This window comes from Calypte anna, chromosome 3 (assembly GCF_003957555.1).
Source record: "Calypte anna isolate BGI_N300 chromosome 3, bCalAnn1_v1.p, whole genome shotgun sequence".
NCBI classification, from domain to species: domain Eukaryota; kingdom Metazoa; phylum Chordata; class Aves; order Apodiformes; family Trochilidae; genus Calypte; species Calypte anna.
In genome coordinates, this window is record NC_044246.1 from 63,496,018 (window position 1) to 63,523,355 (window position 27,338).

Consider the following 27,338-nt stretch of genomic DNA (forward strand, 5'->3'; position numbering starts at 1 on the left):
GGCTTTTATGTGCAAGCTGTGCTTTCTGCACAGCTTAAGACTTTTGTGTTGGCTGGAAAGGAAAATGGTATCAGGCTTATTACTGCAAATAAATGTACTATATGCCACTCTTGGTCGACACAAAGGAAGTGAGGACTAGAAAATTAAGAATCCCGTGTTAGTTTACAGCTACATCTGGGGGTTAGATGTTTTTTTAAAAGATTTGTTTTTTCACATTAGCAGCAAGTAGATCTGATCTTCTTTTCTTTTTTTTTTGTTTTTGTTTGTTTGTTTGTTTGTTTGTTTAGCATATTCCATTGTATGTATTACAAGGACTAGAATGGAATATCCTGAGTTGTTAGCAGAACCCAAAGACTAAATAAAGCACTGACACGTCCTGAAATATGACTGTCACCTATCTAATCTCAGTGAAGACCTCTGCTTAGATTGTTTCTGGCCATAATTCTTTGTAGCTCTGCAGTTCTGAACAGGACCTGGGTTCCAACCCAGACTATCTACAGACAACTTACGGTTTGTTTTTTTTTCTTATTCCAGTCATGCATATTCTGGGACTCACAGAAACACCATTTTGCTCTTTGCCTCATTCCTGATGACACCCTTAGGCAGCCTTTATTTTTCATGCATTCCTGTGAGTCCCTCATCTCTCCTGCCTTTGCTCTTTTGCCCCTCCTCTTAACATGCAGTCTCTCCTGCTGATAGACCTACATGATTACATCCACTGCTCACTTCTTCTAGTCCAGCCCTGTCATTCCCTAGGATCTCTGGAGGAACTGCTAGTCTTCCCTTTCCTGCTATAAATGCAGAATACCTCTGCTGCCCTTATGATGCTTTCCCAATCTCTCACTCACTGAGTCTCAGCTTCACAAGAGCATTCTGCCTCTATGGGTGCCACATCATCTTGTTGCTCCTGACCAATGCCTGAGTCTAGACTGAGCCCATCTGGAAGGTTGCTGTAGACATGATTTTCTCCTGCTTGCTTTAACACTCTATTTTGTCTCCTTAGTTTATTCCAGTGAAATTCAACAAACCCATTCACCTGCAAGGCTCTCTGTGGCTTCTCCCCTCCTCTCAGTATGAGAGTACACCACTGATGGGCCAGCAGCTTGATATCAGCTACTTAATTGATTTCAAACTTTCACACAATTTCCTCTTTTGCTGCTTTCTAGCAGAATTTTCCACCAGATACCTAAAGTTTATTCATTATTTTGGTTCATAATTCTTTTTAGGTCTTTTATATCATGCTTACAAGAAAAGCTGACAAGAGCCAAACAGGAGTTGCACTGAAACTGCAAACTATTATTCCATCTCTATTTTCCTGTCTTTCCCCTCTTCTGTCTCTGTGGGTTGGCTGGCTTGTTTTGTACTTTGAAGGTTAGTTCTTTTGGACAGCAGCTGCTGCTTTGCTTTGCAATCACACTGTCCTCAACACTGTTGGGGGCTTTTGAATTATCTACTGTTAGAAACATATTTGAGCATGTGTGTCTAAAGCACAAATAAGATAGTCCAGTTAAGAAATTCCTATGCGAGTCCATGATTACTCACTACTCCCATCTCTCCACAAGGGCATGAGACTATTTAATGTCACCTGTGCTATGCTAACATTAAGGATTTTAAGAGTAAGCTATTCTAATTATTATTAATCCTTAAGAGAAGCAGGGAACATGAGTGCTATTTTACTGTTCTAAGTGCTTAAATACATACATGCCCTACTTTTCTGTAATATATGATTACCTTACAGTGTTTAATGGAATTATCCTGGCAATATCTTTCTGAAATATTTAAGAACCATTGTTTGTTTAGCACAGACAATAATTGGCATGAATTAAGCACCTTGCAAAAGGTCATATTCTAAGTCTGCAACAGAGCAGAGATTTTGAAGCTGTTGTCCTAGCTGCATAGCTGTATTATTACATCTTAATAGCGTAGTTATGCTTCATGGTGTTTTAAATCAATCTGACAACTTGAAAGGTATTATGCATGACACAGACTTTGCAGAATCCCCAACAGTGTACATTTACTGTAACTCATATAGATGGATAATTACTTATTACAAATTTTAAAGCATGAAATAATAATTGTAATGTTTGCATGAACCATATACTCAAGTACAAATACAGGAAGGAACAAAAAGGAATTACAGCTAACATATAGCACATAAAAGTCAGTGGACAGGATAACTATTAAAATGGTCAATACTTTTACCTAAGAGTTTACTTATGGTTTTATTTATTTGGTATGTAAGTTACCATCAATAATGCAGCTACAATATGTTAAGAACTGCTTTTTTCCCCACTCATCTTACTGGAATGATACTACACAGTTCATCTTTTTGAGTGCCATATAACTAAATACCAAACTGGCTAAGGTGATGCCTTCACATTAGTCTTATTCCCATAACTCGGGCACTTAGTTCCACTAAAATCAATAGACTTGTGAGTGTGTAAGTGAGGACTAAAAGACAAGCATAATAAATACTTTCAATCCCATGCTAGCAAATAGATATGTAATTCTATCTCACTTATCTCCAAGGCTGATCTTTTATTTGCATAGTTTCAGAGTTTTGATCTAAATGTATTTTAATTTGTCGACTTTTGCAAGAACAGCCTTGTGGGAGTGGGGGCAGGTCATGCATAATCAGAGAGTAAAACACAGACAGAAGGAAAATGTAGAGAATCTGACCTCCATTTCTTTATGAAATCAAATTGCTATTATTACACTATCCTGGTGCTACACAAAGGCCTTACTGTACTGTATGCTATCCACATTTAGGTGCTTTTTGAGCAATCCAAAAGATCCTGATCTATGCAAATGGTACAGTGTTTTATAAAAGGAACATGAAAGATCTAGGCATCCTTTCCTCTGTGCAGCAATTGGGAACGTGTACAGAGGGATGAAATGACTTTCCCGATGACATTGGGGTACATCTGTAGGCAGAACATACTGACTTGAACCACAGCTCAGGGCCTGAACTGAAAAGATTTTTGCCTTCTATTATAAGAATATAATCCAATAGAGTGCAAATAAAGAAAACTGTACATAGGATCCATAGCTAGAATTGGACACTGATGGGTGTGGGAGCCTGTAAAATTGCAAGCTTGTGATCCTTTTTCAGCTGTGTGACCAAAAGCAGGGGTGCATATACTATTTATACATATAGCTAAAAACCACTTTAAGCATTGACATTGCATGCTATGGTTAACAGCACTGTATACCCTGCATTATGTCCCTCCCAGGCACTGACCACCCCATGGAGAATTGGCATCTATACCTCCTGCTGTTTAGGGGTGGGTGGAAACTTCCATTCAGCCTCCACTCTGTAAGTATTATACAGAACATTTTCTGTATAATATTTCACAAACCAGTAGTAAATCAAATCTTCATTAGTACCACTGATCTCATTCTCTACCTGGAACAATTCTCTCTGGAGATCAGTAATTTAAATTTATCTATCCTTGATAACCCAGTAGTCCTGCAAATGAAATAGCTTCTCTGATGTAAGCAGCAAGAATGAATAACCATTAAGCACATGAGGATGCTTTAATGTACAAAGCATATAGGTGTCCAAGACATGCCATCACCAGAGCAGCTCATTTTGGTAATATGTAAGCACCAAGGACATGCAGAATTCTGGTCCCTGTAGAGCACATTAGATGGTCCAGGTGCTCAAAATGTCATAGCTATGTAAAGGGGACTTACCTGGGAGAGAAGAATCAAGTGGAGAATTTCACCTAGTATGTGAGCACAAGCTTCACTGAGGGTAGCTTTATGCAGCAAAACAAATGAATTAGCTGTGTCCAAAACTATGCATTTTTTTCTCCGTATATAAACACAGCATTAAATAAAAAACTGCTGCTCTCTAAGTGCAATGAAGCTAAGATCTCACCTTTACAGATTCTCACCTCTACAGGAAGAATTGAGTGTGTGGGGGGGGAGACGGGACGGAGAGACTTGTTCCATAAGAATACCTTCCCCATGATTTCTGAGATCCCAGGGTTTCAAACAAAGCAGAACAAATCACACCCTTAGCAGTTCTTTTGAGTTCCATACATCTGTGTGCTGCAGATGATGCCCTAAAAATGTTTGTTTGTTTTCAAGCTGTGCAGGCTGCAAATCTGCACTTAATAATGGAATATATTCCCCTCCCTTACATTTTCACTTCTTCACTCTGAACCCCTTTCCCCTTTTAATATGCTGAAAGAAGATGGTAAGACATAAGTTGGGAAATGTAGCCAAGTCCAGAACCGAATAGGAGGTATTGGTATGAGGAACAAGTAAAAGCTGACAAGCATGGTGAGGTTTTTCTGTTGTACCACTTTAGATAGTCAACTACCACAATAAGTGAGTGAAAAATCAGTGGAAGTTTTTCAGAATAGGTTTCCACATACATGAAAAAAAATCAGATAGTGGCTGAATAAGAAGTAATGTGCTACAAGACACATATAGCGTGAATTATATGGTAATTTTTCTTATCTACAATACTGTAATTTATGTACTGATAGTCTCCACAGAGGCTGGAGTCTCCCACCACCATCACCTAATGCACTAAGTGCCCTATGTACAAAGAAGTAGTTGTGGCTTCTTTGCAGCTCCTGTTATCCCTGTGGGTTATTCCAGATCTTCTTCGCATACATAAATGCTAAATACTCAAATTGGGACAATCCTTGGTTTTTTAGAGCATTTTCTTGCACATACTAATTCTCAATTTTTTCCCAATTTGAAGATTTTCTAAACTTCTAAAGCTAAAAAAATTTTTCAAAGCATAGAGACCACCAAACTGAATTTTCTGTTACTTCTTCAATAACTATTGTATTGTGAGCTACAATAGCAATTTTGTTGAGTTGTTTATCCTGAGCAAAATCCAGTCCTCAGAAGAAGCTGGCAAAATGTCTGTGTATCATCACATCCATGTTTCTAAGGCTGGTATTACTTGAGGAACATCCCCACTCTGCATACTAGGGAATCTCCTGACCTTTGGTATCATTCCAGTTGCTTTAATTGCTGCTTTGTTAAAGCAGTAGGAGAAAAGAAACTTTTCAAAAATTTCATTCTTAAAAAACTAAAGTCTGTGTTGGCTTACATAAAATTAGCAGCAGCATTAGTATGCTTCACAAAGTGGTGCTGTTTGCTTCTAGGCCATGTTGCTCTGAGGTGCCAAGGTCTTTTGGAGGCCGTGAGCATTCTGCATCTTCTGACTGTCTGCAGTCCCTGAAATATTCCACAGCCCACCTTTAGACTTGCAAAACCTTTACTGAAAGGTTGTCAGGCACTAGAACAAGCTGTCCAAGAAAGTGGTTGAGTCACCATCCCTGAAGGTATTTAAAGGATGAGTAGATGTGGTGCTTAGAGATATGGTTTAGTGGGACTTGGGACTGTTTTCTTTAAAGTTGGACTTGATGATCTTAAGGGTCTTTTCCAACCTAAACGATTATATGATTCTATAAGTTAAGCTTCAGTGATAGCAATTGCTTGTAAATAAAAATGTAAAACTATTTTAATATCATTTATTTATCTACTTTGATTTTGTTTGCACTTCTCTCTCTCTCTCTTTTGCACCAGCTGTATCTTGTCCAAATGCTGGTGTCTGAACTATCCTGGAGAAAGGGCTGCTTTTGTCTACCAGGGCTGTCTAGTGCCTGCCTTGCTACCTACTTGGTCAGGATCCCTTTGCTCAGCTGAGGAGCACAAAGGAGACCTGAGATGGCTCCACTGATGGGAAGCAGTTGGGCTCTCAGGTAAATCAGCCACCAATTTTACACAGTCCATGCAGAGATGCATTGACAGAGAGGGAGATTGTCCCAAACTCACTGGGTACTTGTACTTACAGCTAGGCTGGGGAACAGACAAGAGAAAAAAACTACTCACTTTTTGGGTAGTTGAGGGCCACATATTTGAGGACCAATAAATAGATCATCAAAATAGAGGTCAGGAGATCAGTTTTTGTGTGTTGTGTCAGCAATAACGTGTGACCTCCCGTTGGATAACTGACTGTGCTGCAAATCACTTACAGCAAGTTACATTCAAAGTACACTATAGCATACAAGTTGTGGTGTAATAAGAAGATGCAGGCATTATTATTGTTGTTGTTATTATTATTACCAGTGTATGTCATGTTGGCAGCAATAAACATGTATATTGGAGCTTTAATGTACAGGTATCTTGAAGTAGCTGCAAAACAACAGTTTCATAGCAAAACAAACAATAAAAGCCAGGGTTTGTAAATGAATGCCACAATAATCCACATTTTTTGTAATGACATTCTACAAGAAATTTAGAAAAGGTGAAGCTATCTGTAAACACTTACTGCAAGGAAGATCTGAAGAGAACTGTGAGCCACTTCTATGTACTGATATTCAAGAAGACACCCCGAGACAGTGATATAACGATGATCCTCTGGTGCCCAGTCTGGGGCTGGGGTTACTGAGGTCACGGTGCAACCTGGCCCATTCTCCATCCACCAAGAACGATGCATTGAGATATTAAAGGTCAGAATGAGATCTGTTTCCTGCAAAAGAATAGGTGAAGAATTAATGCACTGGGGTAGTACTCCAGTATCAAGAGATTTCTTAGGACGGATAAGAAGCAAAGAGCAGTGATAAAACCACACTGTCACATGAAAGTTAGTGAAGCTTGCCTGCAGCAAGCACAGGTAGCTATACCTTGGCAGGCAGAATTACTCTGGATCAGAAGAATAATCCTGCAAGCCAGATCTGTTCCTAGACATTATGGCAGTCATTTCTCTTACATTGCCCTTTTTTTCTGAGGAAATCACAGGGACTGATGGATGTGCACTTTTACACAGCAACCCTTCTCTGCTCAGATCCTGGAAATATGGCTCATATTTTGGTGACCTGATCTTCCAAACTATACAAGAGTACTTGGGAAGCAAAGCTTAGTAGTCTTTATGTGTGGGTCGCTTGCGATGAGTTTTGTCTCATGAACCCTGTGAAGCAAACATGTAGGAACTCTGCTGGAATATCAATCAAGATGTCAAAAAAGGATTCTGTACATCTGCTTACAAATATAGCTTCTTTGGAACACCTTTTTCAAATTTATAACTTCCTGTTATAGGAAAGTAAGGAAAATCTGTAAAGAAAATCTAGTGACTATTGCCTTCTCTAAACACTGCTAGCTTATTAAAAAGGAGGGGTGAAGGGGCTGGCAGCCTTTAACTCCCATGCAGCTGGTGCAATGGACTCAGTCATGCTTTCTATTAAGATTGCATTTATAAACAGTTCATAAATGATTAATATTTACCATAAACAATACTAAAAATATAATTTTCACAAATTATACTTGGTTTCACGTTATTTGAGGGTGTTATGCACAGTTATAATAAAAGTATGGGCTTTGTGGATTCTGTAAGAGACTACAGTGTTTACCAACCCTTTATAAACTATTTATAAGTGTAACCTCATTGTGAAGTGTGACTATCTAGTCTCTGTGCACATGTGCTCATTCATGCAAAAAAATTTTCTTTTAAATCCTGCCTTTGCAAGCCAAACTCTCCCAACGCCTAACCTACATTTTTCAGCCTGTTGATGACATTAATAATTAAGATTCTCATAAAGATTTTGCAGTGTATCTATTTAATAGGGTTTACTGTGCCAAAAGGAATAAATACAATATAATATAATTCCATTTAAGATATTATGTGCCCACATTCTTGCCCCTTCAGAAACAGTCAGTTGTTCAATCCTACTTATTTTCCCATTTTGCAAAGGTAACTCCAAAGGTAACTCATGCAAAGGTAACTCCATCCAGAAAGGTTTTGGATAATGTAATGACTGACACATCAGTGTATCCATGATTACATTTGACACTGCAGTATAGCTGAATTTGTTTTCTTTAAGTTGCAGTTCTTGGTCAAAAAAGTGCAGAACTTTTGTACATTTCAAAAAACTGTAATTATTAACCTGGATAAGCACACCCATCTGTGGGGGTGACAGGAAGGACCATTAATATTTTTGTGATGAATACTTGTGCTACATTCTCATAACGGCCCAATCCAGCATACAATAAATTGTATGAAGAAATTTATGATGCTTCTCATTACTTTAGTCAGGAAACTTCAGTATAAACTATACAGATTTCCCCAAAATAGAAATATCAACCTACAGCTGTAAGTCTTCACCTCAAACAAACCTTTTCTTTCTCTGGACTCTTCCCACCAAAGCTACAGATGTTTCTTGAGAAAGGGCAATTTTACATCCAAGCCAGAAGACTATTTTAAATTTCTAGAGTCAGTGCAGTTACAGCCCCTCAAGTAGCACAATGGCATTCTCATCTGGCGTAAGAAGTTCAAGAATGGGTATTTTTGGACTAACTTTGCTTAAGGTAATAAATTTATTCCTGAACTAATAAAATCTTAATCCATCATGTTGTTGTCAGAAGATCTTTAAGCAATTCTAGTTACCATGGAAAATTCTTAATCTCTAGTCTTCTATCAGAGATGCAGCATGGAGGTATAGGACTCATTGTCTGGCTCTATTTTATTGTCTGCAATGCTTCGAGAAGAATTGTGATGTACTAAAATATTTTACAAAGTTCACACAAAGAATGTTAAAGGTATACCTTGAAAAAGAAAGAGATAAGTTGTCTTATGGAAACTGAATATTTGTCATGCCAGATGAATTAAATTGGATCAGACAAAGCTAAACACAAAGATCAAAACTGGGCTGTCTGATTAGAACATCACCTCATTAGAAGCAGGGATGTTTGCTTACAAAGGATGCAGTAGTCCAAAACTTTATGCATTTAAAGCACAAGTAAGTTTCCAAGTTGCAGAGGAAATATAATCACATTAAAATATTTATAATTAATAGGTAAATAAAATGGCCAGCTTTCTTCTACCCCCAAATTTATCTCCAGATGTTTTTCTGAAGTAATTCCCCTGAACTCAAGTATCTTTTGGCAGTGAGTTTGAATACTGTTATTAGGACTCAGTAGTATTTAGTTTTTGTTCTGGAATAGTCTTTAGTGCTTACCAATAAAAAAATCACAAATTTTATCAGGTCTATATTCTATTTCTATCTTCTAGTAATCACTACATAACACAACGCTGTGTTGTTTCCTCTGCTCATAAGTAGTTCTGATACCTATCACAAAAATTTTATATTTTATTTTATATTCATTTATTTCTGATATTAGCAAAACCAAAGAAATCCTACTAGAAAGCCCTGACTTCACACTTTACAGAATTTGAATAATGGAGGTAAGAAGGTTTTCAAGGAATATTAACAAGCAGGGCCACCTTCAGTAAGAAAAAAAAAAAAAAAAGTGGAGCTGAAATCTAGTTCTGGTAAGATTAGACATCATGGCTCAGGTCAAACTTGACTGCAATATGAATAATAATGAAGGCAAGATTTTCACAAGCAAACACCTAAGTTAAACTCTGTAAATTCCTAGCCTCAAAATATGTGAGATAAGACTTACTGCTGAAGGAGCTTATTCACTACAAAGTCTCAGCTGCTGCACTATAAGGTCTTTTAGGCATAAATTGTTATGGGCTTTGAAATTGCTTATGACCTCCAAACCATGTCCCTCTGTATGCGACTATATAAGCAAAGAGGTTCCTCTTGTGCAGTAGTGAAGGTCCCCCAGCTCATGAAAAAGTTTTACTTCATAGTGGGGAAACTGATAAGGACTTGAATCTCCTTGTAAAACTGTGTAAGTCAAGGAGGTAAGGTTGTATCTGTCATTAACATCTTTTATACTGAAAACATTTGGAGCTATTTTTGGACAAATTTCACTTGCTATTTATTTTATGCACTGTTTGAATACAGGTTTAGTGGGCATAGACAAAGTCTACACTGGAAGCTGGGGATTTGTTGTACTCTCCAGTGTATTTGCCGTCTGTTTTCTTTCCAGCATCTGTGGCTCAAATGTTGTTCAGGGAAATGCAGAGAAATGGTCTGATAAGCCTTGAAGCTATGAAAACTAACAAGAACTGTTGATACACATTGGGTATACCGATATAGTGTTGTTCACAGTCTGCATGTCACAGAACATTTCATTATCCTAAATTCAACAAACAGCTGCTTCCTTCATGGACACAGAAATACATCTGTATGAGCTTTATTGATGATTGCTGTCCTGCTTTTGTAAATCCTGCTGGTATTTGTAAAGCCTGTTAATGAAAACTGGTTCATTAAAGCAGATTTTGCTATTCATCAAGGAGGAAAAATGCAGTGGAAAATATTTAGTACAATATCTTGCTAACATTCTTAAGCTGTACTGGCATTTGCAGTGGTCAGGAGAAGTACTACTGGATTAGACAAAAAATAGAAGTCTGGAGGTCTCAGAGACTCAGATCTCAGAGATTAGAAATTGAGACATAGAATCAAAGAATGCCAGGTTGGAAGAGACCTCAAGGATCATCTGTGCCAACCTTTCTAGGTAGGAACACACTTTAGATGAGATAAACCAGCACCTTGTCAAGCTGAGTCTTCAAAATGTCCAGTTTGGGGGAATCCAGCACTTTCTTGGGAAGATCATTGTAATGTCGGACTGTATTCATAGTGAAAAATTTTCTCCTGATGTCCAGTTGGGATCTTGTCACAAGTAACTTGCAGCCATTACCCCTCATCTCTTCCGTATGACTTCTTGTGAAAAGGGAGTCTCCACCTTCCTGGTGGAGTACTGCAACAGTACTTTAACTACTGGAACATGGCAGTAAGTTGTCCCCTAAACCTTTTCTCCAGGCTAAACAAACACAGTTCTCTCATCCTGTGGCTCATAGGGCAGCCCTGTCCAGCTCTTTGATCATCTTTGTGGCCCTTCTCTGTTCTCTTTACCTTGTTTGCATCTTCAAATCAAGTCTCTAACTTTATTTCAGTTTAGTTTGTAAAGAATGTTGAGTTCTGATGGTTTTGTGCCTGTGTTTAATAAGGTAACAACTTCTCCTGGGGTTAACAGCATCGTACATGACATTTTCTGGCTGAGGACAGCTGATGACAGAACGCGACAGCAGAAAGCTTTGTAAGAGCAGACAGAAATAAATACAATCTTTGCCTTAAGAAGCAGCAGGAGGGTAGCAGTGCTCAAAATGTGTAGTTAGCTCTGTGTTTATTTTTTTACTATTAAGTGCAGCTTAGAGAAGCTAATTCCAAAGGCGGTGCCAACAGAAAAAAGAGGCAGCACTGATTCAGGATGAGTCTCTTTGAAAGTCCAGGAGATCTCGCAGACTCAGGGAAATTAAATTCTCCTGACTTCAGTGGTTGTGGCTTGCTGTGTCATGGGAAATATTTTTCTTCCATTTTTTCTAATTAGGAACTGATGAAATCTGTGCAAACTTGCCAAGCTTCCATACAAGTTTTCTCAAATACCACCATGTAATCATGTTTCATTTTTCAAACTCAAAGTAGCAACAACCGGCTGCTTGGAGGCTGAATGATCACACAAGGTTTCAGTGATAAAAGATCAGGGTCTGAAAGCATTTGTAGTTCTGGATGCCTTGGATGCACAGAGGCCTCTACAGGCATTTTTTTATTTCCTTCTGCTATCTCACTTTTCCACTAAAACTAGCTCCCAGCAGGTAGCACCATTTTCTCATGCAAGCAGACATTTTCCTGTCTAAAGAAAAAACTTCCTTCACTAGAGGGTCAAAATAAATCTTAGTAGCTGTGTTTGTTTGTTGTTGGGTTTATTTGGTTTTTTTTCTTGTTTTTGTTTTATTTTTCCTTTTGTGTTTTAACCCACAGTTGTTTTACAGGGAATAATTATTGTATAATTGTGCAGGCATCATGGCTATTTAAGGATACTGATCTTTTTAATACTGATGTATCTGAACTTTTTCAGTGTGTGGCTCACTTAGTTTTTGGGTTTTTTTCTTCAATAGCCTAGAATCTTAGTCTTATAAAACAATTTTGTGACAGTCTGATTCAAAATCAGATACAGAATTTTTATTTATATGTAGGTCATTAATCAGGCAGTATTTAATCAGCCTGAATCCACTCAACATATTCAATTCTAAAGTTTATTTCTGAAAACCAGCAGAAATTGTCATACTGTTAGCATTTCTCAGTATTCTCTTAAAAATGTTCCAAATCTATCTTAAGTGATTTCTCATGTACTTCTGAAGATTTCAATGAATTACTTATAAAGATACCAACATGAAAGTAAGAAATGACTCAAGTGTCCTGATTTTCTTTTCTAAAATGAAATTGGTATTGTATTAATAAAACACTATGAAATAGTCCTCAGAAAGTGCTACTATGCAGAGATTAAAATTTTCACTATTCTGTGATGTGATTCCTATCAATCATCTTATGAAATTTTTAGAGCTACAATCAATATTATCTTAATTAAAATCTTCATATTTTTCTAGCATTGGAATATATATGTTGACAACAAGCTTAGCATTTTCCTGCTTGGTTTCAACACAATCACACACAAAGATACCTATTTAACTCCAGAATATTGATTTTATCAATTCATCATCATCAATATTTTTCATTAACACCTTTGCTCAAAAACTTTCTATTCACATATTTCTTCAGTTAAAAATATCTTAAAAAGATATATTTTTAGACCAAGAATGTTCTGGGCTAAGATTCTTTAATTTTTATTTTAATATTTATTTATTATTTTAATATTTATTGAAGATCCCGAGCACTATGATTTTTGTAAATCTTTTTTAAAATTAGTCTCTAGAGGATTTAAGATTGTGCAAAGATAAAATACACTAAAATATGGAGCAGCCCAGAGACATTTCACATCCCAGAGCAGTAGCTAACTCTGTGGAACCTTTTTTATTTCTCACCGTGGAGTAATCTGGAACTGCAAAAATTTGTTGAATGAAATGAGTTAAGTTTTGAAAAGTTTCTTTTTTGACAAATTGTCTTTCTCTGAGGAAGACAGTTTGCTCCCAGACTTTCTGTATGTGGGTGTACATTGGTATGCCTACTGATGGGCATGGGATTAAACTAACAAAACGTAGTATATTTCATTCCAAAAGGCAGAGCATTCTAATGTTTGGATTAAATCTGAGGAGACATTTTAAATATTTACTGGTCTACCAGAAGGTGATGATCCTGCAGATATCTTAGAGAGAAATTTCTGCTTCTGAGTGAAACTGAACAGCCTGATTTAGTGCAGGGGTCCAGAGCTGGAGACAGGGTGGTTGTACGTGGTCTTTTGCCCACAGCAAAGCTGTGTTTCATGAATGAAAACTGGTAAAGAATTTTATGGTTGTAGCAAATCCAGTGTAGCTTTGGATCTCTTACTGAGGAGACGTGGATGTTCTGAATGGTTCCCAAATCCTAGTTATTAATTTAGAGCTGAAAACATGATTTCACCACTTTCCTGATATATGACTACTAGATAAAACATTACCATGAGTAAGGCATAATAAGGAGTTTAAGTTATTTAGCCTCTAGGGAATATTTTTTTTTCCCCTTTCTTTTTAAATGGTAAAGGAGGTATGTCTCTTGTCTTGCTTTACCCAGGAAAAAATATGGATCAATAGTGCCTAGAATTTGCACACACAAATATAAATAACCTCTTAATTCTAAATAAAACCCTTGTAAGTACAAGGACATCTTATATTTGGATAATATCCAAAAGACTATGCAGAGCTTTCAGTGAACTGGGAAAACAGTTCTGCAGGCTGCAAGCAGAAAGGTCCTGGCCTTGAATAAAATACCAGGATTAAATTAATATCCTTAAAATGCTTCCCTTTTCTAGAATAAAAGGCTTACTGAGTTGCTGATCCACCTCAAGAAAACTGTGCTTAATCATCTCTGTTCAAGGCAAAATTTCAGCTTTTAATAAGGAAGGATGCACAAGTGTATGGTGCAGTACTTAAACATCAGTAGGCTTACAGGGTACCTGCAGAAAGAAATTCCAGCTGATGTGGTTTGTTCAGTGTCCCTTAGTGTTTATTACATAATGTTAGGTGCTATAAAATAAAAAGCTAGTGTACAGTGACAAACCTTAATTTTCTGTTTTGTATTACATTTTATTCTCTTTTAAAATGTAAACAATTATCTTGTCTATTGGGTTTTTGGTTTTCTTGTGGATTTTTTTTTTTTTTCTTTAAACTTCTCAGTTTGTTGAGGACCCTGGGGTGGAGTTCATATCTACAATGAAAAAAATTTTTGTTTCTTTCTTTGATCAGCCTCTGCTGTCAAATATAGGAAAATGTACCACCTGCAGTGTGTGCAGGAAAGAATAAGTAGACTTGAAGACAATTCTCAGACCACAGAGGCAACGTTATTATTCCAGAAATGGTGTTAGGGAATATGAGATCATTGTCATGCAGAAAGGTGTTCATAAAACACCAAGCTGAGGTGTGTGTTGTACATAGTGCTCTACAGTCTAAGCATTTCTAGCCAGCAGTGATTTTCTATGCAGTAAGATTTCATTATAATTAAAAAGAAGCCTAAATGTGTTGGGAAATTACTAAAAAGCATGTGGAGTCATCTTACTCAGTTTGACTCAAATCTAGCCCAGGTGAATATTTTTGGAAGGTCTTATTTCTGTGAGGGGATTTCAATGAGCTAAGACATCAATTTAAGGTGCATGGCTGGTCCTCACCAGACTCTTGCATTCTCAGTACAAAATAAAACAGCCTGATTTAAAAGATCTGAGTCAACAGAAAGGGCCCAGGTGAAAGAGTGCTATTACTAAGGGACTCTGAATATCTGCTTAGAAAACCTAGAGAAGGTGTTGAGCCATGGACTGATGGTGAGGAAGCAGAGACAGGAGTGGAAATGTGGGTCAGCTCCATACAGCCCTGCTCAGGGCACAGTGCAGGATGACTGGCTCTGCATCGGCTACTTCAGCCTCTTCCACTACAAAACAGGCTGCTATTGACCAGACTGAGAGGTGCTAGAATCCACAGAATTAGATTCAGATCTTAAGCTGTACAGCGTTCATGCAGTTTGCAAATTTGGGAGAGTAAACCAAAAATTAACATCAGTGATACCACACCAATACATGCTCAGCATGTTGCCTGCCTATAGAGAGGCAGCAGACCTCTGGAGGATGAAGTGACATCCTTGGAATAGCAAAGGTGTTTCTGATCATTAGTTTGACACATCTTGACCTGGAAGATGAGTTTTACATATTTCAAGAGATTATGTAGCTGCAACTCCATCAGATAACATAGCAGACACTGTGTCAGAGATTTCAGTGTTCCATTTGTGGCAAGAGTTCCATTTGTCTGACCTACAGATACACCATGAACTTTGAAAAACACTTTTAATTCCTGGCTAAAAATGTTCTATTAATTCTTTCAAAAAGAAAAGGATATTTGTCACAAGACCATGTTAGATGACTCTGATAAACTTTAGTTCATAAAAAGTTTACTCATGTCCTTGCAGTAATGACAGTTATTAGAACACCTAAGGCTATATTCAGATTTGATAAATCAAACTTTTTTTCACTTTACCTGAAGTAATTAATTTAACAGTAGGTGAAATTGCTCTCTCTTTTTGTGATGTGATATTTTGTCACACAGCATGCACCACAGATTAGTTTTATTGCAGCTAATTTGATTATCCACTACTGTCATCTAACTACAGAAATAGTAGATCTAACTTACCTTGAACACAGTGGATTATAGATGTTTGTATTACTGTTTCACACATTTGAGAATTGTTTCAATTTTTTTTCTAAGGAACAAGAGGCACTGTTTCTCCTGTTCCAGATCTGATATTTATCTTTTTTTCTACATTATGCCTCAGTAATAATTTTGAATATTGAGACTGCTCAGGAATTCCACTTTTAGCTAATCTGAGATTTCAAAATTAAATGAATGTGACAAAATGAAGGAAAAAAAAGTGTTTCAGCATTTTAAGAAGAAAATACTACACTTTTCAAAACTTGACATTAAGGTATTTAAGGAACATTTGCAAATTGGAATGGAATGGTAGTTGTTAACACTCTGACATACCCAGTGTAGGCGATACAGGTTCAAATCTCCTTGATAAAGAAAAATAATCTATTCACAAAATTCTATCCTGACAATGCAGGTCTCAGAGAAACAGATTAAAAGAAACTTAATTAACTGCATTATTAAACAAACTACAACATCAAACAAGTTGATAGCAAACATTTCAAGCCTGTGTCCTTTCTTTTGTGAGCTATTTCTAAGAGGTGGCAATGCCCATACTTTAGTAAACTGCAACCTCCTAAGAACAATTAAAAGCCATTGAAAAAGATTCAGTGATTAACTTTGGGTAAATTTATGGATTTTATTACGTTTTCAGAAGCACACCCTATGGAATAATACTGTGAAGCTGCACTAGATTTTTAGCCAGTGTGAATAGAAAGTAGGTCGTACTTTGAAAGAAACTGTAGTGATTTCAGCCAGTTAAGATATTAATCCATATATTAATAGACAGATAAACAGTCTGTTCTTACATTTTTTCTCATGTGTTGACTATGCAACCTGCAAAGATGCTAAAACATAGAGGACTACCCCCATATATAGGAATGTGTTCCTATATTTAATAAAATAATACTTAATTTAAGATGGCAAAATCACCTCAATAGAAAAGATCCATTATTTTGCTCATTTTATAGTTGGCACCAATCCATAGAACAATAAATACAAGCCTGTATAATAAACATAAGATGCACAAAAGTCCACAACAATTATTATGGAGATTCATTGAGCAGTGTTATGGTTTTGAACTGATGGCATGGCTAAGTAGTAACAAGTAATTTTCCAGAAATCACACAATTTCTTCCTAAAATTTTTTATATCAGATTTTGTTTTCTGTAATTTAATTCCCTTTCCTCACAGATACAAATATTTTCATCTGGTAAATTGTGGAAGACACGATGGTTAGCAAATAAACCTTGTTATTTAAAGATTTAACAAATGGTATTGGGTTTTCTTGTGTAGTCTTGTTAATCTTTTTAGCAGTTAAATTGAAATTAATATAAAGAAAAATAATACAGACTGATTCCTATTTGCTTTTAAAAAGTCTTTGTCCCTGCTTTTTGCTTCAGGTATTAAAGTGCAGATATGCGATATATTTTTTGTAAAAGATAACACATTCATTAATTAAAGAGTAGGATCTGGTATCTAGCAGGCACCCTTAAAACTTAATTCCTAGATCAGCTATGTGTTACTGATAGGTGAGTGACAGCTCATATCAGGTGTCAGCTCCGCTGTCAGTGAAGACCTCATGTTTGGATGCTTTGCTCCATCTCACAGGGTTGGGCAGAAGGGGATTTGCCTTGCAGTCCAAATTGATGCTGGCTGGTTCCAAGACAGTTTGAATAGGGGGTGTCTCTGGTTCTGTTCTCACACAAACCCCACTGGTGGTTTGCTGACTTCCCACTGAGAATGGCACAGCCTCTGTGGCTGAGCACTGACTGACAGGGGAGCAGCATTGGGCTCTGCAGAGGGACCTGGACAGCCTGGAGTGTTGGGCTGATTCCAACGGGATGAGGTTCAACAGGGCCAAGTGCCGGGTCCTGCACTTTGACCACAACAACCCCATGGGGAGCTGCCGGCTGGGGACAGAGTGGCTGGAGAGCAGCCAGGCAGACAGGGACCTGGGAGTTTGGATTGACAGGAAGCTGAACATGAGCAAACAGTGTGCCCAGGTGGCCAAGAAGGCCAATGGCATCCTGGCCTGTATCAGGAACAGCGTGGCCAGCAGGTCCAGGGAAGGGATTCTGCTCCTGTACTCAGCGCTGGTGAGGCCACACCTTGAGTTCTGTGTCCAGTTCTGGGCCCCTCAGTTCAGGAAGGATATCGAGGTCCTCAAGCAGGTTCAAAGGAGGGCAACCAGGCTGGTGAAGGGACTCGAGCACAGATCCTATGAGGAGAGGCTGAGGGAGCTGGGACTGTTCAGCCTGGAGAAGAGGAGGCTCAGAGGAGACCTCATCACTCTCTACAACTCCCTGAAAGGAGGGTGTAGCCAGGGGGGGTTGGTCTCTTGTCCCAGACAATTTTCAACAAGACGAGGGCATGGTCTTAAGTTGTGCCAGGGGAGGTTTAGGTTGGACATTAGAAAGAATTTCTTTACGGAGAGGGTGATCAGACATTGGAATGGGCTGCCCAGGGAAGTAGTGGATTCTCCATCCCTGGAGATATTTAAAAAGAAACTGGATGTGGCACTCAGTGCCATGGTCTGGTAACCGCAGTGGTAGTGGATCAAGGGTTGGACTTGATGATCTCTGAGGTCCATTCCAACCCAGCCAATTCTATGATTGATTCTATGATCCTCTGCAAGAACGGATTTGGGGGTTCTGGGGGCCACCAAGATTCTGAGCTGCATTATGGGGAGTGTCACCAGCAGGTTGAGGGAGGTGAACATTCGTCTCTGCTCAGCAGACCTGGAGAGGGCTGGGTCCAGGCTGAGGGAGCAGGGCCAGTTCATTGTGAGCAGCAGGAGGCTTGTGGGTTTCCTAATGCTGCCTGTAATTCCCAAATTGAGAGGCTATGGAAGGAAGCATCAGGCTCCTCCGAGAGGTCCACAGCAGAAGACAAGAGACAATAAACATAAGTTGGAATACAGTGAACGCTGACTAGATGGAAGGATTATCTTAAAAAAAAAAATTTTAGCCATGAGAATGGCCAAATACAAGAACAGGTGCCCAGAGATGAGGTAAAAACTCCATGCTTGTAGATACTAAAAATTTGACCAAAAAAGTACCTGAACAAATTCATTTAATTGACCCTTCTTTGAGAAGGGAGTTGCACAAGGTGACCTTCCAACCTAAATAATTTTGTGATTCAAACTGTCTTTCCTTGAAGACAGAAGTCTTGTTGCAATTCTGCAAAACAAAACAAACAAAACCCAGCCAACCAATCAAACAAAAAAACCCCAAGTACAGACTAGAATAGAGCATCCCACAAAATCCTACTATAACATACTGGGTAGCATGGTAGTAGGAAGAGTACGGCAGCTCAAATCTGACTATTCTGCAGGGAAAACATATTTCCAGGAATCAAGAATACATTTTCTAACCTCTGTGCTTTCTGCCTTGATGCAATCTGGACGTGTCTATTTCAATGACATAAGGGAGGAAAAAGTTGCTTTGGAGTGGTATAAATATCAGTCCCAGAGATTTTGTAGAGATTTTTAATGATGCAGATACAATTAGGGCTCATCTCTATTTCGCCAATGAAATATAAAAAACAATGAGGAGGGGGAGCAATGAAAGTTCTCAGAATTTTAGGAAATCTATTTTAAAATATTTTCTGTCTCTTGTGTATGTTCTATTTGAATTGTATCATCACAGTACTTAAGGTTTGCATATTTTACAATCATTTCATGCTGTCTTGCTAAAATTTCACTTGAGAAAATCTCTACTGTATCCAGCTCTGAATCCAAAGACTCTCCTGTTTCCAGACAGGATTAAGATGAAACACTAGAAGCAATGGTCTTTAATGAGCATAGCTTCAGAGGAGTAACTAGAAGAGAGCTCTATCTCTGTAGACTGAATTGGTGACTGAAAACTTTATTTAAGAAACTGACAAGGAGTAGATTTACCATTCTAACTGTAGTGGCAGTGTCAGTTTCTTAAATTGAGTTTTCAGGAGCTGATTTAGCCCAGGGAAATGCAGAAATCTGGTTGAAGCGTCTCACGGGGCTGCTTATACTAAATTTTTTGTTTGTTTTTAGTGTTAATGCAGAATTAGAGGAACTTCACTGTCAAGATGTTAGAAGATCGATGCTGTTATTACTTTGAATTGGAAAGCTGCTGTACACAATAGAACAGTCACAGAGGGAAGGAAGAATAATACAGAGAGCTCCTCTTCGATTTCCTGGTGCGTAAGAATATACAGAATTTAAAGAAGTATAGTTTTTTGGGTTTGTTTGGTCAACAAATAAACACAGTATATCTGGCTTAATATATACAGACTGGGTAAAAATGTTTTCAAAGACATGTATATGTGCCCATAGGAAAAATATATAAACTTCAATAAATAATTCATTTTTAAACAGTATCTATATAATCATTTCACTATGAAATTTCACTCTGTCTCTTTCTTTGAAGTAAAACTATCATAAAATACTTAGAAGAGGATCTTTTGTTTACAAGACACATAGCTTTCAGAACTACATCACTCATTTTTTTTTCTTTCTTGAATGAAAGCATTGGAAATATTAAAGTTTCCCTGAATCCCTAGTACCAGAGCAGTTTTCTTTAATGTGCATTAGTACAATCCTAACTTTGATGGGAAATGAAGTTGCCCTAAGAAAGTATCATCCCTACGCATGTCCATCGGAAAAGAAATTCTTTAATTTAATTTTAAACAGTGATCCGTAAAGTATTATTACATTTAAGGCATACATCTCCTTATGGAAAAAAAAACAAAAACCAAAACTAATCTCAAAAATGAATGAAAGAGGCATGAAAATGAAGATTTCTCAATGTAGTACTCATAGGTAAGGAAATGACAATCCTTGGTTCTGCTGTAGTGCACCTCAGCACTAACATATAGTATTAATTATACGCAATTTATTTTAACACCTGACCTGGATGCACAGCATCCTATGAAAGTTACTCAACGTTACCCTTAAATATTTTTCAGCCATATAATGTGTGAAGTCTTGAAGCTTAATCCTAGATAACTTAAGAATGTATAGCATTTTTTGTACTGCAAATAATTCTATTAAATTAATGGGACTCCATTAATTAAATTTCATTTAATTAATTGGACATTCCATTAAACTAATTGTCCAGAGGAGGGCCGCAGGATGACCAGAGGGCTGGAGCACCTCTGCTATAAAGACAGGTGGAGAGAGTTGGGACTGTTGAGCCTGCAGAAGAGAAGGGTCCAAGGAGCCCTTCCAGTAGCTGAAGGGGTCTGCAGGGAAGCTTTTTACAAGGAGGGGGGACTTTTTACAAGGAGGTGTAGTGGCAGGACGAGGGGCAGCTTTTCAAACTCAAAGAGGGAATATTTAGGATATTAGGAAGAAATTCTTTAGTGTGGGGGTGGTGTGACACTGGAATTGGTGGCCTAGAAAGGTTGTGGCTCCCCACTCCCTGGAAGTGTTCAGGGCCAAGTTGAATGGGGCTTGGGGCAACCTGGTCTGGTGGGAGGTGTCCCTGCCCATGGGAAGGGGGTTGGAACTAGGTGATCTTTAAGGTCTCTTCAAACCAAAACCATTCTCTGATTCTGTGATTCCATTACTCTCACAGTATGTAATATTGTTTGTTACACTGAGCCCAGACATTCAGATAAAGAGTTTCAAAATGTACATTGAACCATTAATAGATAATTCCATATCGATGCTACACAGATATCTTTTTTCATTCTGCATATGGTGTTCCTGCTGATTTTGGTAATTATACTGTGATTCCTTAGCATAGTGAAGAGAATGCCATATGAGATAAAGTTTAATGTTGTTAAAACCAAGATATATTACATCTCTTTCCATTTATTTATAAGGCATTCTGCAAAAGGGAAAACTACATCCAGATAGAAATTTCAATAGTTCATGATCATGATCTGTAGAAATATCAAGTGGTGCTATGCTGTGATGTGTTGTGGGTCCAGTACTACTGTATCTTGATTAATTAAACGAATGATTGAATAAAGACTAAGTGTGCACTAAGAGACTGCAAATACATTTGAGGACAGGAGGAACATCCAAATTAATCTTAATAAACCCAAGATCAGTCCTGGAAAAGTGCTGTTCAGCAAGGACAGGTGGGAAGTAGGACACTTGGGTTGCAATAACCAAATGTGCAAGCAGAGTAGGAATAACCACAGCCTGGACATGGCTCTCTCACAAGGGAGTAGAGGGTTATCACAGGTCACAACTTGAATAGAATTCAACACTGTTGGGTTGCTGCAGAAAAGGAGTCACTCTTCTAGGGTGTAAAAACAGGAGGGCAGTCTGTACTGTAGCACTGCTACAGTTCATGTTAGCTTGGTGTTGGCAAGGCTTCAACTCAAAAGACTTCAGGAAAAACTGCAGACCAACTAGAAAGGAGCAATTAGAATGAGGCCATGGCTGAAAACAAGATCTGTGAAGAAATGTAGAGGGAACTGAGGTTTCCTATCTTGGAAGAAATAAAACTGAGAGTGTAACTGGCTGTTGAAAAGAACTGGGTAACTTGTTTCCCTGCCTACAATTTGAGAAACATCCATTGTTGACCCAGGAACCAGGCAGCATTGCAAAGAGGATATAAATTAGATCTTGGGGGAAGTAGAGTCTGAAGCCATAGGAGAAGAAATCACTGAAAGGGACTGGGGAGTCTGTGGGCTCTATTGTTACTGGCATTTAAGAACAATATAGACAAACTTCTGTCACGTTTTCATACAGATTTAGGCTGGGGACATGGACTAATTGACACAGTGAATGATCTAGCCATGTGAATCTGTGCTTCTAATGACTGAAAGCATTGTTCTGGGAATTCATAATATTTATAAATATGTAACACTTATCACACAAGTCATTCCACTGAGATTTGATGTATTTATTATAATTGGAAGTACCCACGTAAAGCATAAACATAACTGAATTTAGATATCACACTTTCCCCTGGAGTTTCTGAATAGATACGAGCAATTTTAATGTGGGAAAAGGCAGCCTTTTTTACAGAAGTAACTTTAAGCAAATGACTATAAATTTTTCTTCTTTCTTAAATTCCTAACTTTTGATAGAATGATTCCAGCTTAGTCCAGTGTGTGGAACTTGACATGAAGTGGCTGGAATGCATCTATCTAGCTTTGGTTATCTGTTTCTAAGTTGGTCATCTACAGAGTCAGTGGAGCTAAAAAGGCACTGTGAGCATGAGTTATCTCACCAGGTGTAGAAGTCTCCTTCAGTGTGATGTGAAATATGCCTTTAAATGTCCTTTGTTTCCAAGTCTGTTGTTTTTGGAGCAAATCTAGATGCAAATCTAAAAGGTAAATACCTGTATTCAATGCAACTCCATACACTTTAAAAATAAAATCAGAAGTATGGATATCCTGGGATACATATGAATCAGATGAAAAAAATAATTGTGTATATACATGTGTGTGTATATGCAATTAATCTTCAAACCAACTGCATGTTTTCTGCAGCAAGGTGTGCCAAGAAAGCACTTCAACTAGGAACACCTGATGTTAGAACAACTATTCAATAAGTTGGAAATTCTCTCATGCATAACAATATATAATGTGGAATTTCCTTTAGAAGAATACTGAAATCCTGCTTGAAAAGTAAAAAGATTTGCTTTGACACACATGTATGAATCAAAAATTTCTTGAACTTTTTGGAAACTTGACATTAACCAGAAATGAACCCTTGTAGCTTAAGAAATCTGAGGGCTCTGAATCAAGGTTCCCAGGTGTCTGGGATATTGGAAAACATTTCTGTGTTAGTAAGGTAAATGATTGATTGATGGGTGACTGTGACCTCCAGGAACTGTGGCAGTGCTGTAGCCAGTTCCTAGCCTTCTGCCAGCATTTTGCCATGGATCTATTTCACTGGACTAAAACTTAAAAACTTCCAAACTTTCTCATTGGAACTAACCATCAACTGCTCTGACATGCATATGATATCCTACCCCAAAACAGGAAAAAATTAGATAGACGCTCTATTAGAGTTATATGAAAGCTTTCTGTAAAATTCACATTTGGCATGACAAAGTTGATTTAAGTATCCAAAAAGAATAAACATATAAATGAAAAAGAGCAATTAATTTTGCAAGCAGCTATCTTTTGTCTAATTCTGTAAAGAGGATTTTGTTTGTAAATTGAAAACTACAGAGTAAGAGGAGACAACGTGAAAATTTAATGCACTTGGGTTTTTTTTATAGCATTAGCTTGAACACAAAATTTAAATTGCCATGAAGAAAAAGAGGAAGTAATGAATATTTGATTACTAAAAAATCTCAAGATACAGAAAAAAATTATCTAAGATATTAATAGGAGGTAGAAAAATATTGCTTTAAACAAGTATTTGAGCATTCAGAGAGAGGAAGAGGACCAATTTTATTTGGAACATTAAAAAATTAAGTGCAGTAAATTTGATAAGGTGTTTTTATTAAATGATCAGAATAGGGATAAAATAGGTTCCAGAAACTAATTTCCCCACCTGAATCTGAAGCCAGTGGAATTTCCTGAAGTTTAGCTTCTCTTAATGCTCAACATAAACTTCAAATTATTTGTTACAATACAGTAACACAAAGGAAACTGCTTGTATTAGTATAGAATTTGTTGGTTCATGTTTTAGCAGAAAATTAAAATATGGTATCACTTGGTTTTGAATGTTGACATTTAAACCTGCTTGCAAATAAAGTTGGCCCTTGATGTAATCTAAATTTTTCAAAGGTGAATCTATCTATAATTAATTTAGTCTATGGCTTGTGAAACTGGAAACTATGTGTGTAAGTTGTTCTTTCTATTTTCTTTCTTTGTATGAACCTGAAAGAAGTTTTCCTAGTTTTCATTTGCAGGTGATGCTTTTCATTTCTCTTAAGTTCTACTTTGCTACTCAGTATTATACCACTTCTTAGCTACCATCATACCTGTTATGATCTTTATCCTGAATAATTTCTGTCTCTACTTAACATCCTATGCTACTAGTTGTAATTATCAGCCAACATTCATGTAACATGTCTGTGGATGTATTAGATCCAGTGGATCTTGATCCCTACACAGAGTTCATATTTGAAATGTGAGGAGTTAAGGATCCTATTCATAGCTTCAAACTAGATATTAATCATTGGACTAAGATACAATATGTCTTCCTGATAAAAAACAGATCAAATTTTATGTTTCCTGTAGTATGTGCAAGGACTGTGTTCTGTTCAATATTGCAACTCTAAATCAATAATTAGTGGCAGTGCTTTCTTGATAGTGAGAAACACTTTCTCTGGATCTCTGGATCTAGTTCCATGAAACGGCGTTTCTGATACTGACACTGAATGATGAATCAAAGTGAACAATCACACTTTACATTTCCTATTAAAATCCAGTTATTACTTTCTTAGAGGTATATTATTCCTCTGGTACAGAGCAGTCTGACTAAATGTAGAAATAATCTGTAACGAGATAGAGCTAAATCTTTGATAGAATCCAAATGGAAGATTGTAAACTCCTTCAACAGACAAGATGGAAACTTATTAGTGAGGAGATACTTGCTGGATATAATTTATGGAGCTGTAGCTTCATTTCTTTATGAAGCCCTGCACATTGTTTAATCATTCACACCACAACTATTCCTTGCAGAAACAGGATATAAGGTGGCTTCTGCCCATTGCTAGAAAATTCTTTAAGCATCAGTTCTTTAAGCTGCCATCTTCACAACTGAAGGTCCACCTGGATCTGTCTCTAGGCCATGAAGAGTAAATATCTTTAGAAGAAACTCTCAGAACTGCAATGAGTGAAATCAGTGGATGATGATCCCTGTCATATGTCAATCATATCAGCCTCTAGCTACAATAATCTACATCAGGGAACAAACTGCAGCCTCTTGTTGGGATTTCTCTTAGATCTTAATTACACCTTTTACCAGATAGGATTGATGTACTAGGTTACTGATGTGCATAGCAAATGCACATAGCAATAAACTGCCCTAAAATCTATAGTAGTAAAAGTTAGGGCAGGATTAAAGTCACTTAACTTTAATCTAAAAGTTACGTATCTAGTCAAAGCTACCTACCTGGTTGAGCCACAGTCAATGGAGAGGAGCAGGTAGAGCTAGAAGGCACCTGCAGACCCTCCCGATTTTCACAAGAGTGAAAGAAATGTGTAATAATGTATCTTGTAAGAAAACAACTTTCCCCTGGCATAAATGATTGCCATAATCTAAATGTATGAACTTCAAATATCTACAAGATAATTTGGGTTATTTACTGGTTTTCTTAATATTCCTGAAGCTGGAAGAGAACCTTATCCAAACGCTATTGATATGAGGGGAAAAGTTCACATTAATGGAAATGTACTTGAATCAAGCTCCATGCATCTCCTTCTTGACCTTCTAAATGCATACTTTTTTCTGATTTCCTGAAACTAAACCAAAATATATGTACATGACAACACTTACCTGAGTATGAGACTAAATATACACATTCAGTAATATAGGGTATTTTGTATATCTTTGAGTGTATGATGTCCCTTCTGTAGTCATTTGTAAAAGTAACAGGCACTACTGCTCTGTTGCATGTTTATACATACTGTTTATTGGGACAAACATTTAAGAAGTCCTGTTTTCACTTGCTTATGAATTTCTGAGTGCAAAAGAGATGGATTTATCAAGACTTGTATGAATTAGGTACTTTCCTTTAAAGCCCCATTGAAGCTATTCACCAGTGAACACTATGGCTAAATCATCTATGCACTGGTCTTAATCTGCCCATAAAAAGAAAAGGCAAGTATATATCCATTTGAACTAAAAAATGAACATGTCTTTTGATCAAGAGCATATTTGAAGCATTTTTATTCTCTGTATCAAGATTTCTAAAAATTATGGAACAGGACAAACAGTATGGAATGTAAAAGGGCTAATCTTTTAATGTGTTACCTACCATATTGTCAGCAAATCATAGTCAGAGCTGTCTGTATTTATCTGATATCTGAGTTAGAAATCTATTTCCAGTTAATCTATCAATATAAGGATAATTATCCAATTCCTTATATTGGTGTGCAGAAAGAGTATAAAGCTTATTGAAAATAACTAGCAGCAAACTGATGTTAATATGCTGTTCAAGTTATCACAATTGAATTAGTAGGAAGAAAACTGTCTGGTTTAACGCAAAATGTTTTTCAAAACAGAACTTCTCTTTCTGCTTCATTCACCACAGTAACATTTGCTTATAGGAATATACATTGGCCTGGAAAACTACGGGTCTGGTAAAGTGACATTGCAGTCTTACCAAGAAGAGGAACGTAATAGATCAGATTGATACATATGTTGTACAAGTGATATGAACATGGAAAACAAAGAATAGTAGGACCAGCCACCTCTATATAAGAGGACTATGGACAAGAAAAAATAACACTGGTGTCTAATATTTGCTTCGACACTTCTGATAAATTAGGAGCAGAATCTTTACCATTCACCTCTCCTTTCAGCACCAGCAGCACAATACTGCACAAGCAATATTTATTTTCAGAAATCTTGAGTACATCTTGTAGATGCCTCTTTAGTCAGGAAATGGCATATTCTAAAATAAGTGAATTCTAATTCTGCAATCCAGAGCCTGAGTTATTCTAAGATAACCAAACTGCGTTTGGTCTAATGAATCTTTTAGTTTTATAATCTCTTTTTGAATCCCATCTGTCTTGTAGTCATGATAATCATCTTACAAACTGACATATGACTTACTTCAGTGTGGGCTTTATGTGAGGGTTCACATTAACTGAACCACCCAAAGAGGAAGAATTTATCTTATGACACTGAAATTAAGTGTGAGTTTGAAGCTTA

General features: G+C 37.3%; 1 protein-coding gene across 1 annotated transcript in view; it reads right to left on the reverse strand.

Moving 5' to 3' along the window:
- The window catches only part of NKAIN2 (sodium/potassium transporting ATPase interacting 2), a 531,076-nt gene that overhangs the window by 69,423 nt on the left and 434,315 nt on the right, over positions 1–27,338 (reverse strand). The window contains exon 4 of the mRNA XM_030447427.1: positions 6,302–6,502. Coding sequence (XP_030303287.1) covers positions 6,302–6,502 — 201 coding nt within the window. The remainder of the gene's footprint in view (positions 1–6,301; positions 6,503–27,338) is intronic.